Below are 13,288 nucleotides of genomic sequence, written 5' to 3'. Positions count from 1 at the left end.
GGTGAGGCCCACAGAGCACCGACCACCAGCTCCGGGGCTGGTGTCTGCGTCCTGCCCCGCCTGGATGGAGTTAGTACAGGCGGGGGCTCTGTGGGGCCAACCGTGATGTATGGTTTTTATCGACGCCATTCATCCATTTTCCGTATCGTTTTAAGACATGAGCCCAAAAATGAGGAAGATTGTACGCTCAAGTGGAGCACACCCGATGAAGCAGGAGTGATGGTGACGATCACCATACCGTGATTATTTTTCTCATCAAACCTGTTCGTAAGGTCGAACAAATCTAAATGAAGGGAAAACACAAAGGTAAATTTGATCCAGAACTAATTGTAGCCCCCAAGAGGTTTTTAATGGCCTTCGTTCAATCCCCACCGTGTGGTCCACTTGAGCCTTAGATCTACATCATTTTTTGGCTCATACCCTGAAATGATCTGAAAAATGAAAGAAAGGCTTGGATAAAACCCATACATCACAGTGGTGCCCACAGAGGCCCTGCCTGGACTAAATCCGCTTCCGTGATGGATGGGATGGATTTCGTACACTTTAAGGGCCCGTTTGGCCAGGTGGATTGGAAGGGATTGAATGGTACCAGGGTGGATGGCATGGATTCCTAGGTAATGATGGTGTTGTCACTGGATTGTCCTGAGATCCATGGGATTGCTCTATCCCTGGATTGCTAAATCCAGTCTGTTTGGCACGCCCAGCCAATCCTGGGATTAAACCTTCCCATCACTTTTTAATCCCTTGAACTAAACATGTCCGAGGCAAATTTGAACAGATTAAGGTGGATTGGATGGAATTTAAAGGTAGTGATGACGTTGTCAGTGGATTGTCTTATGATCCATGGGATTGGGTCAGATCACCGACTCTGTTTGGCATGCCCAGCCTATCCCAGGATTTAACTTCCAATCCCTTTCAATACCATCAATCCCTTCCAATCGGACGGGCCAAAAGGGTGGCCGGGTGGATTGGAAGGGATTGAATGGTATTAGGGTGGATGGCATGAATTTCAAGGTAATGATGGTGTTGTCAGTGGATTGTCTTAAGATCCATGGGGTTGCTATATCCCGAGATTTCTATATCGAGTCTATTTAGCACGCTCGGCCAATTTTAGGATTAAACCTTCTCAACCCTTCCAATCCCTTGAACCAAACATGTCCGAGGCAAATTTGAAGGGATTAGGATGGATTGGATGAGGTTTAAAGGTAATTATGATGATGTTAATGGATTGTCCTAAGATCCATGGGATTGCTATATCCCGGCCTGTTTGGCACGCCCGGCCAATCCCGAGATTTAACTTCCAATCCCTTTCAAACCACCCGGGGCCCGTTTGACCGGGTAGATCCCATGGTATTTGGAGGGATGGGATCAATTTTAAAGTAATGATGGCGGTGTCCGTGGATTGTCTTAAGATCCATGGGATTGCTTATATCCCGGGACAAGTTCATTGGGCCTGTTTGGCACACCATACATATCCCAGGATTTTACCTTCCAATCCATCCAACCAAGGGATAGGATCAAATTGAAGGCAATGTTGGTGATGTCAGTGGATTGTCTTAAGATCCATGGGATTGCTAATATCCCCGGACAAGTTCACCTGATCTGTTTGGCTCGTCATGCCTATCCCAGGATAATCCATCCCATCCCTCCTAATACCGTAGGATCTGCCTGGCCAAACAGGCCCTGAGTGGTTTCCATCGCGTTTTCCAAAAAAAAAATGTCAACCATCACATGATGTACTCCACTCTTATGCGGCACGCGTAATGTGCGTATGACATCCAACTCGTGTAATTGTTATATCACCATTGAAAATCACCCCATGCAACAGGTCATGACAATCCAAGCATTAGATGGTCCACACCATGGACAGCAATGAACAACCACCGCTGCGCCTCCAATCCTTGTGGTTGTCTATTTATGACCGTCCAACCCTTAGATAAGAGTCGCCACACGATGAAAATGGGACACCATAGAAATCAGGCTGGTCCATCATCACCAGGTGGGCCATCACGTGAATCTCTACATTTTATTTTTATTTTTTTACATTTTTAATAATATTTTGCGGCACTTGAGGACGATTAGAGTTGGACAATTTACTTTGACCCCTGATCACCTTCGGGCGCAGGTACCGCCATTTGTAGCGGCTTTTTTAGCGACGTTACCAAGGGGGGGAACTTTATAATAATAATAATAATAATTAAAAAATAAATAATAAAATAATAATAATAATAAAATCGAAATATAGCTTTACATTAAAACGTGAATGATGGGGGACAGTTTTGCCCCTAGACTACTACATATATTCAAGGGACATGATAATACATTTCATATTTTAGAAATTTGAAAATATATGAAATTAAAATTTTCATAATCAAATGTCACTCAATGGCTTATAGTTAATTAAAATAACATGAATCATTCCTTAATTTTGAAAGGGCAACTAAATAGCCACCTTAGGTGGAACTTTAATGAGATTCATACCTATGCTACCTTGTCTTAATCATTGGAAAAAAAAACAATGGTCATCCAAAACTTAGATAGGTCATGTCATAGAAAATAGTTGAAAAAATAAGCATCATTAGGTATCGTAAGGCTTACTGTGTATTTATGTGTCATTTAATCCATTCATATAATATATTATGTAATAATGAAAGACTTACCTAAAATCACATTATTTTAATATCTAGGTGAGCCATACAAGGTAAATTTAGAAGTTTTAAGTATAATTTTATAGGGTGGTCCATGTGAGAGTCGAATGAGATAAACCATACCTAGATGGACCACCCTATAATTTTAGCGGGTGGTCCATCTAGGTATGGTTTATCTGATGGACGGCATAGATTTTGTGCATGTTAAGTCGTTTAAACACGTTAGTAAAGCTCTGGTTACCCGAGTGTTTGCAAACTTTTCCACGTGCGTCGCACGTGCCATACACCCTGGTTATGATCATACATCTTGCAGCGGCCAGAAAAGCTCTGTACTGGAAATACCTTCTCCGACCCTCAGTCGTGCACTCTTCACCAGCATGGGGAAGGTTAACCAAACCCTGTCTATGCTTATGAGCTGCATTCACAAGATGCCAGTGCCACCACAACTTGTGGCCTACTGGGCCTATGTGGGGCCCACATGATGTGTACTCCAAATCCATTTTGTACATCATGTGTGCCCCCTCGTATCTACCGTATATCTCAAAAAGTACCATAGGCAAGAACGAAAATCATGCCTAAAACATAAGGGTGCCAATGTGCAGGGTGGCCCGCCGGACCTGGTCATCTTGGCCCTAGGGGTGTACACTGTGTCGAGCTGGCCTCAGCTCGGCACGACTAAGCCACTAGCTGACCCCAGCTCGAACTCAGCTTGGCTCGGTCCTCGAGTCTGACTGGCCAAATTGGCTCGATTCGGTTAGCAGCTCGGGCCAATTCGAGCTGAAATCGAGCCTCTGCAGCATTTTCACATACACATGCAGTGCACTTTCAATTTCTCACTGTTTATAAAACCGCTGTTTACAAGTATTTCATTAAATACCTTATAGGGAACATCAAAATCAAAATCAAGGAAAAATGGTATTTATTTCATATATATACCTTCCTTGCCATTAGCTGACACTTTGTTGAGTCATTTCATCAAACACTTGGTGAGCAACATCAATACCAGAGTAACCGAGTCACCGAACTAGTTCGATCTAAGTTCGATTCGTGTTGGGGTTCGATCCGAGTTGAGTAACTCAGTTCGAATTTTTTTCAAGCTCGAAAAATCAGTTTAACTAGGCTCAAACTCAACTTCGAACGGAGTGAATCGAGCTTTTTCAAGTTGAGTCGAACGAGTTAACTGAGCTAACTCAGTTCGTGTACACCCCTATCGACCCACTAGCTCAGCCCATGGCCAAGCTCAGGCCTTGCATACATGGCCCATCAACTTTTGGGTCAGGCTTATTAGACCACCCGACCTGACTAGTAATATACACATGTTATTTTCCAGAAATATGCCATTCTAATTCGTAGGCAACCACTTATCTTGAACGTAGACAGTTGGTTTCATTCATCTAAAATGTCTGTCTTTTCAGTCAGACTTGAGCCTGCTATGTTAATGTCATGTCGGGTTCAGGCAAGGTCCGACCCTTGGGTCAGTGTCGGGCTCACCCCAAACCCAGACCATTGCTACCCTACTAAAACCTATAATAAAACCTATAAATTCACGTGGGATGGTCCACCTGAAATTTGAGAGCCTGATTTTTGGCGTGTTTCCAGTCGTTAACAAGTTACAACCCAACCACCGCCTATCATTAATATAACATCTTCTTTCAAGCCGGTATTGTTTCCTAAAATAGTATAAACTCACATATTGTGGCTATATGTGAACTGTCAAAGCAAACGTTTCTTTCTCGCAGACGTGTCAAATGTGAAGAATATCTGATCCATGGGATCGGTGGCCAACACCATTGGAAAACCACGACAGCATACTAGTGGGGCCCACCTAATAAGTTGCTCGCCTGATTGTTGAACCAAGTGATAATCAAGGTGTGGCCCATCTTTTGCACGGATAGGATATTCTGGATGCATATGAAAAATCAGGGGAAGAAACTGATGTGTTGAAGTTCACATACAACTGCTGTATGTGACCATTTCATTGTTGGAGTGCCTCAGCACCGTATCTCGCGATTCACCGGTGGTTGCAACCCCTCATAGAAACCATCCAAAGATTTTATTTATTTATTTTAGGGCCATAATCAGCCCAAGAAGTGTCCTGTATAATGAACGTTCTAGATAGGAAAGCACGTGTAATGTTTACAGAGGAGTTATTTGATACTCTGGCAGGGAATGATGCTTGATACACAGGCGCGTAGAAATTGTACACAGAAAACATCAACTTAAATTAAACTACCTAAAATTGTGAAATGCGCTGTAAAAATCACAATTACAAATTGGACCGGTTAAGGTACAATTCTAACATCTGATTCGTGGACACTTTTTTGGTGAAACAGGACCATTGAATTTTTTTTATTTTAGCCGTCCAATAAATGTCCACCAATCCCATAGTTATAAAATCAAGTGCAATTTTTTTTAATTACGTTACATTTGAATTACGTGTATGCCAAGTACAGAATTCCTCAGTGCCAGTGTATCATCCATGACGCTCTGCCAGAGTATCGAGAATCTGCCCGAATATGTTATGATATATAAAATTGCCAAGCACGTACGGCAGAGTTCGCTGGCAATTATTGAATGGCAGCAATCGGCCCACACCACGTGCAGTACACGTGTCTTGCCCTAAACTCGCACTGATTGGGTAATCTCGACCATTTGATTGTGACCATAAAAGACAGCAAGGATTCTTGGATCAGTGTGACATGGGCTACATCTCGGATAACTGCGACCGTTGATCTCAAGGGATGGCCCACAACTTAAAAAAAAAAAATCGCCTTCTATGACTATTCCAGCTGTCTGATTGGTAATATTTCATCAACAAGTAATGGGCTGATGACTGGTCCACTGATGCAACGACCAGGATACTCCCAATTAGCATTTTTGAGCCATGGATCATCTGTGGTGACCCACTAATTCAGCTACCACCCCTTTGTAAATTTTAAATCTATTGCAGTTGCCACATAATAAGCAGAACTTGCATTGACCATTGATTACAACACACCTATTTATTTTCTATCCACTTCCGTGCATTACACGGGAATTTTGCATGAAAATGCATCGCTTATTTTTATTTGGTTATGGAAAGAGATTGTTCTCCAGCTTCTACTCCCATGAATCACATGCATTTTTAATATTCATGGTACATAGATGCAGCACATATGGAATACAAAGATGGATCAGACCGTTCATTTGGTAGAAACGATACTGAATTGTCATAGACCAAAAATTAAACTGTTTGGACAATCTTAATCATCCACCAATGTTGTACAAATGGATACTCAAAGAAAACTTTTAATAAGAAAAAGATCATTTATTTATTGGCAAGGATAGCCCAATCAGATACGTTCTACACAAGTGGCCCATCAATGGCAAATTGCAAATGCATGGTTTGGATCATGTAAACAAGCGCCGCCATGCACATGGGCACAAAAATTCAGCAATGGATCTCTTCCCTGCAGCACCTTTTATTTTATGTAACTACCACATGATTCTTAAAATACCCTCTTTAGATTGCAGAGTGTTTGGAAGCATAATCAAACTGAATTGCGATCCATTCAATTCGTTGAAGAGTAAAATACCCAGTTGAGGGGGACACTATTCATGATGACAACCAAACCAAGTAAAATCCTATTGGCCAGAAAGGATATTAACTGCAATTTGCAGTTCAAGTCCCTCACCATGAATAACGTAGGGGCTAACCGCACTTTGGATCATTCTCTTTATTTCATTAAGGCTGAGTTCGGCTGCACCAAATATCATGATATTTCGTCGACCAAGCTAGACTGATTAATCATGAAATATCGTGAAATTTCATTATATTTTCTGAGACCAAACTCGGCCTAAATTATTCAATTCACTTTGATGGAACATCCAAATACAGACTACCAACAAATATTAGATATAGGATATGCCCCAAAAAAATCAAATATAAAAAACCCAAATATTCGCCAATTCAGAAATGAATAAATAAACAAATAAATGGGTCACAAAATCTTAACAATCAAACAATTTCTTATACACTGCAATTTCATACAACGACAAAGAAGAAAAAGAAACGTTCCAGCAACTCGACGGTAGCTTTCAATGTGAATCTCGACGGACTTAAATTATAGAAACCTTCTCTTTCCCCTCCCATGGTGAGAAACCCAAGTTGGGTTTCTTGTGAAACCAAAATTATGTGACTGCTCTTACTATAAATTGCTGTGCAATACCTCGCAGCACAAGAAAGCAATACTTAAAAGGGCTTCTCACCCTCTTTCATACCTGGACACCTTAAAATAATGAAAAAAGAGAAAAGGAAAGAAACAAAAAGAGTCATTGACATTATCAGAGTGACATGGAAGATCCTTGAAACAAAACAGATCTTTCAAAGAGAGTTGATGCTGAAATGCCGAAGCTAGTTATCCAGCACTAAGTTGAGCACACATGGTAGATCCAGGGAGTTCATTTATTGGATCCCAAAAATCAGATCAGTCTAGGCAATCCTAGCCACTGACTAGATGACTTTTGAGGATACGAATGGGCTGGGTTTTTTTTTTTTCAACCCGACCAAAACTCAACATTTGAGTGTGGAAGTGCTGCAATCAGAGGTTTGGATCATGTGGACATTGTGATTTTGGGCATAAGGCCAAACTGTTTTAGGATTAAACAGATGGACGGTCATGCTTGTGTACATGCAAGCATGCACATGTACTAACACTTTGAGTACTTGATAGCAAACTCAGACATTTGCATTGAGAACCAGCTACTTCCCTTTCCAAAAGAAATAGGAATAGTCCAAGGTATATTGCAGACACTGGATCACCTGCGCATATCAAAAGGAGACCGGGCAGTGGGCCAACAGCCAGTTTTGAGTTACAGTTCTTCTTGATGGAGCACACTATCTGATCACTGACAGATCATGCTCTGACAGTGATCATTCCGCAAAACACAGATGATAGTGTCAATGATATGCACTTGGCGGTTCCTCTTTAAACATAATACCATATTATTGCATGCGAGAGTCCATGTACTATATGTTGATTTATTGATTTAAACTAAAGGTCACTTTGTAATACCAACAGTGTCGCATCTTTGAGTTCTCATCCCATTCTCTCTTCAGATTCTATCTAGTTCATCCATAACTTCAGCATTCTATCTTTGCCACCAGATGCTACCTTCTCACCATCTGGACTCCAATCCACAGCAAAAACCTATCCAACACAAGAAAATGTAAAGATCATAATATTAAGGTGCTGTTTGGCACTCTTTGGGCCATTCCCATTGTTTGTGCAATTGAGGATCCACACAGTTCATGGGGTGGTCCCTTGATTTCTGCCCCTACGGAAGTGTGGACTACCAAGCCAGAGCAATGCCAATCTTTTTCCCTACCGAAAGTATGAAGACATGGGTTCCCTTTTACCCAAATAAATTTCAAAGTGAATACCTCATCAGCATGGCCTGGAAGGTCTTGTTTCAGCTTACGTGTCCGGATATCCCAAACCTGGACATTAACCCACTTAACTCAATAAACATACATGGAGAAAATGCAACAAATATGCTGTATGAATTTTAAGAAACATTATGATATTAATCAGCAAAAACTTTATAACTGGAGTGGGCCCCCACTTTAGATGAACCATAGCCAACAGTTCCACTGTGGGAAGACTAAGATTGAAAGAGGGATGGCATCAAGATTGCAAGGCAGGAATTGATCGACGGTTAAGGATCGTTCGCAAGGTAGATCTTAATTGAAAAATCGAAATGTTCAGGGAAGCTTTCAAGTTTACGAGAATATTTCCATTCTGCTGGGAGGAGATGGACTATCGAAAAGAGGAGAAGAAGAGACGACTGTCGTCGAGCAAGGGAGTGATGGTCGACGAGGGGGAGGGGGAGGGGGAGGGGAACTGGTTTGAGGTGTCGAGGATGATGAGGATCTCATCTCTCAAGCGGCCACATCCATTGCCAAAGTTTCCTACCATCTTCGTGAAAGGCTTTCCAAAGGGGTGGTCTGAACACCATTTCTGAGGGTGTTTGGACATTCTGGCTCGGTTAAGGAGGTCACCATACCGTCTTAGAAAGGGTCAATGACAACAAACGAGGTTTTGCATTTGTTCAGATGACCAACACATCAAAGCTGGATCTTGCAGTGGCCAACCTGAAGGAGAGGAGGTACAAAGGGAAGAGGCTCTTTGCGCATAGGGCCAGGTTTGGTCCAGAGGTCGCCAACATGGATGCTGGCAAGAGGGGGAAGGAAGAAAGGAGGGGGAAAAGACAGTCACGGGATAAAGATAGAACCAGGGAAGAGATCCGAGGTCCACCAAAAGGGAGGAAGGTAGGGAACAGTCCCATGTCGTTTAGTGATGCAGTAGTGGGGCGTTCAATATCAAGAAGGGAGAGAGTCAAGGGAGGAAGTGGAGGAGAGAAGGGCCTGCAGCAGCTAAGGGAGAAGATGAGTGGAGCGGGAAGGAGTGATGAGGAGTAGGAAAGGATCTCGGAGGATTTCTTTGGGAAAGATGAGTCAAGGGGCAAGAAGGATGGAGGGATGAGCAAAGGTTCAGGGAGTAGAGTGTGGAACTTGAAGGGAGGGGATGGAGTGGTGGTGCGTGTTGATCCATCAGTGGTGGACGGGACCATGTATGGTGTCCAATGGAGTATGGTGGCTACTGTTAGGGTTGACTCCTTGGAGGTTGAGCTGGAGGAGTGGCTGGAGCAGAATGGAGAAATGAGTAAGGGAGACTAGATCCTAAGACAACTTGGCACCACTGAGTATTGGATCTCATTTCAACCAGGAGAAAACCTAGACCAGCTTATCGCCGGCTACTTGTTTACAGGACTGGTGACTTTGCTAGAGAGATGGGTCGTTTGGTCATCTTTTGGTCTAGATGTATGGTTTGTGCTGAGAGGGCTTCCGCTTGAGATATGGAGTTCGGAGGTGTTGCTAGAGCTGGGGTGGTGCTTGGGTGAGGTCCTCTTGATTGATGAAACAACGACAACTTGGGGCGATTTGATATCAGCTCGGTTGCTGGTAAGGAAGAGGAAGTCGGTAAAGGATATAGTTTCGATCTCAGTGGTTGCCAGGGATGTGAGGATGGAGGTATAGGTGGTCCGAGAAGGGGTGGGAGTGTTCGGAGGTAGATGTGAGGGTGGCGTTAATAGCATTGCAGCGGCCAGCTGGGGAAAGTGAAGCAAGAGACCGAATAGAAATGTAGGAGCACCATTTGGATACTCCAGAGGAGGTCCGGAAGGAGAAGACACGCATTCAGAAGGTTCTCGACAAGCGTCAGATGTACACATGGTGTCTACTGGGACGGCACATTGCCTCACAATGGTGGAGAGGGGAGAAGCATGTGTTGCACTTGGCATGACTCCTACAGTGGCGAGGAGGTGACACGTGGTGAAGACGACAACAAAGACGTTAGAGAAACGACGATAGGAGGGGACACATGTCATTCGAGAGACGAGTCATTGGGCGTTCATGTCAGTGAGGGGCTCTAGGTGAGGGACGCACATCAATCGGTATTAAAGGTGATAAGGGTCGTGGGCGGCAGAGTCTCGATGGTGGTGTCAGGGATTCATGCAGGTGTCAGGTCAGGCGGTGACAAAGTAGAGGTTGCTGACACATGCCTTCCCATCACTGCTTCGATTGTTGAGGTGGAAGAAAGCCCCTCCGGCCGGCTGACACATGGAGAGAGCTTCAAGTGATGGACTTGTGTCGATCATCACATGCACTACTCAAAAGTATCTTTGATATTACAATAATATCCCCAAAATTATCCATATCTCCAGCTCGGCAATATCGATAACATTGGTAGTATCAGAAATTATAGGTACCATCGATATATCACTAAGTATTGCCGATGTATCAATATCACCAATGTATCGCCACTATTTTCGACTGTGTAAGTTCTAGGTGTTGCTTGTATTGCCAATATTTTTTACTGTGTAAATTCCAAGTGTCGCTCGTATCGCCCACGTATCAGCAATATTTCGATAATATTGCCAATGATTCAATATCACCGAGAATCTGTTTATTAAAAAAGGTTGGATGGATAGATGGGATGGATGGATGGATGGATGTTTATATGGATAGATTTGATGGGATAAATGGAAGGTAGGATGGATGGATGGTTGGATGGTTGGATCATCATGCATGTGTATTGTGTTTATATTCATATTTATAGATGTATAATGTATGAATGCATTATACATGTTTATTTGCTTGTTAATTGGTTTAATGAGATTTAAGTGATTGTTATGTTACTATTGGACTAATTTTTTATGATAAAACATACTTTTAGGCCCCACTAAATGGAAACTTATTATGTGTGCATTTTTATTTTTATTTTTGCATTTTTTTGCAATTTGTGAACTAATAAATATGCAAATATATGTATTTTAGCAACTCCTAAAGTTTCATTGAAAAATTCCATCGTTTTCCCCATGTTTCCCGGCATTTTCGGAAATCGACAATATCGATATTGTTTCCATATCCTCAGTCAGCAAAACTTGTAGCAATAACAATACTTCAAACACTTATCACGTGTGGATTGTGATCTTGATCTTACACGTGGGGACAGTAACTTATCTCCTCCCATGTGTGGAAGAATCCGGCTTATATAGTTACGTTAGAAGAGCTTTTCTTCCAGACCCTTGGAGGAAGCTTAACTGGAGGGGACAGGAGGGTCGGGATAGGCTCATTCATTCTCAAGCAACAGTTTGAGGGATGTCATGAACTTCAAAGGATGCTCATCAACACAGGTAGGAAAAGGGCTGAAGAGGTGGGTAGGCGTCTGCTTTTTGAAGAATCAAGGGAGGCGAAAGCGATGGAGTCAGTCCTATTGAGGTCGAGCCATTGGCAATGTGTAGAGGTGGGGTTCCATTGCTAGCTAGTAGCTTGGTTAGCAAAGAAGGAATCCTAGAGGTCTGAGACAGCTTCGATGATGTTGATCATGGTGGCTAGAGAGGAGCTAAGAAGTACGAATAGTAGGGCGGTTCCAGTAACTAAGGTTACAATGGGAAGACCCAATGATCATGTTTCCATGGCCAGAGGGATGCGTCAGATCAAGAAGGTGTTGGGGCAGATGGGTAGACTTGTCAGAGTAACTTTCGGCAACTGCGATGAGGATTACATTGTTTTCTTCTAGTTCATCGAAGAGAGAAGTCTATTGATGACTAGATTGGTTCAGAAGGGGAAGACCCAAATATCCTCAATGGGAGTAGAGAATTGGTTAGTCTTGGTGTAGCGTAATCCCTAGTGTAGGGAGCAGCTCGAGAGGAGAAGAGAGGAAAGGGCTGGTTATATTCATCAATGAAGATGATTAGCTGGAATGTCAGTGGCCTGAGTTACATCCAAAAGAGAGATCAGGTTAACAAAATCAGAAGGCAGTTCAAGGCTCGGATAATGACTCTTCAAGAGAGGAAGCTTCGGAAGGTGGATAAGTTTATAGTGGATTCTTCTTCCTCTTCTTCTTCTTCTGTGTGTGTGTGCGCGATTCTCTTTCGAAAAATCCGAAAGCAGAAAGGTATCTAGAAGCATGGAGGTCTCCAAGTGGGTGGATCGGAATGAAATGGTGGATATCCATATGGGCAATGTTAAGTTTACATGGTCAAATGGTCAAGAGAGAGCGGTGAGGTCTTAGTTTGATAGATTTTTCTTTTTCTTTTTCATGGATCGAGCATTTTTCAACAGTTGTTCAGTGAAGCCTACCAAAACTGACTTTGGAACATTGCCGATTTTTCTAGAGGTGGACGATGAAAATTGGGGATCACACCCGTTTTGCTTTAAATTGATGTGGCTAGAGGTGGAGGGATGTAATCAAAGAGTGGTGGGAGTCGTTCAAAGTGGAAGGATTCACAGGTTTTAAACTCTTTCAAAATATGAGAATGCTGAAAAGGAAACTTAATGAGTGGGGGGAAGAGGTGTGGAGAAAAGGGAGGAAGAGTCGGACGCGGTATTGCAGGAGATCCAGCTAATTGATATAAAGGAGCGAGGGGATTTGTTGGAAGAAGATAGGGTAGCTAGGGTATTGCTTTCGTGTGATTACAATAAGCAGCTAAAGGAGGACGAAATTAAATGGAGATAGAGGTCAAGAGCATCATGGTTAAAAAAGGAAGACAAGAACACCAAGTTCTTCCACGGGGCCGCTAGTGCGCGTGCTAGAGCGAACCAGATCCGAAGTGTAAAGGTGAATGAAACTAGGGTTGAAGAGAAGGAGCAAGTTTCCATAGTCATAGTCAACTTCTATAGGGATTTATTATCCAACCAACCACGTCTAAGCAACTTATAGTTCAGTCGCTTGTCTGCTAGAGAGGTAAAAGAGTTGGAATGGCCAATTCTAGAGAGCGAAATTAAAGTAGCAGTGAATGGTCTCAATCGAGATAAAGCGGCAAAGCCAGATGGTTATCCCTTGGCATTCTTTCAGGAGTTTTGGGAAGTGGTGCAATCGAAAGGCAAGCGGTTAGCTTCAAAATTAGGGAAATCATTCACCACTATTATCCCAAAGGAGTAGAGAGTTTGAAAGATTTAAGACCTATTAGCCTGATAGGAAGCCCTTACAAAATTATCGCATCCAAATTTCGGGCAGTTCTTTCAAGTGCCATTTCCAAGACCTAGAATGCTTTTATTTAAGGAAGACAGATTCTGGATTGTGGATTGTGCGCTA

At 42.7% G+C, this 13,288-nt stretch overlaps 1 protein-coding gene across 2 annotated transcripts in view; it reads right to left on the bottom strand.

Moving 5' to 3' along the window:
- Positions 1–6,588: 6,588 nt before the first annotated feature.
- LOC131245722 (notchless protein homolog) overlaps positions 6,589–13,288 on the bottom strand; it is a 37,757-nt gene continuing 31,057 nt past the window's right edge. The window contains exons 12-14 of one of the 2 annotated variants that reach the window (XM_058245369.1): positions 8,071–8,127; positions 7,703–7,837; positions 6,589–6,916 (exon numbers count right to left, since the gene is read on the bottom strand). In XM_058245369.1, coding sequence (XP_058101352.1) covers positions 7,754–7,837; positions 8,071–8,127 — 141 coding nt within the window. In that variant the 3' untranslated portion in view covers positions 6,589–6,916; positions 7,703–7,753. The remainder of the gene's footprint in view (positions 6,917–7,702; positions 7,838–8,070; positions 8,128–13,288) is intronic. The other variant, XM_058245370.1, reaches the window with a different exon arrangement.

Source organism: Magnolia sinica, chromosome 5 (assembly GCF_029962835.1).
Source record: "Magnolia sinica isolate HGM2019 chromosome 5, MsV1, whole genome shotgun sequence".
NCBI classification, from domain to species: Eukaryota; Viridiplantae; Streptophyta; class Magnoliopsida; order Magnoliales; family Magnoliaceae; genus Magnolia; species Magnolia sinica.
This window is presented reverse-complemented; position numbering and strand designations above follow the sequence as displayed.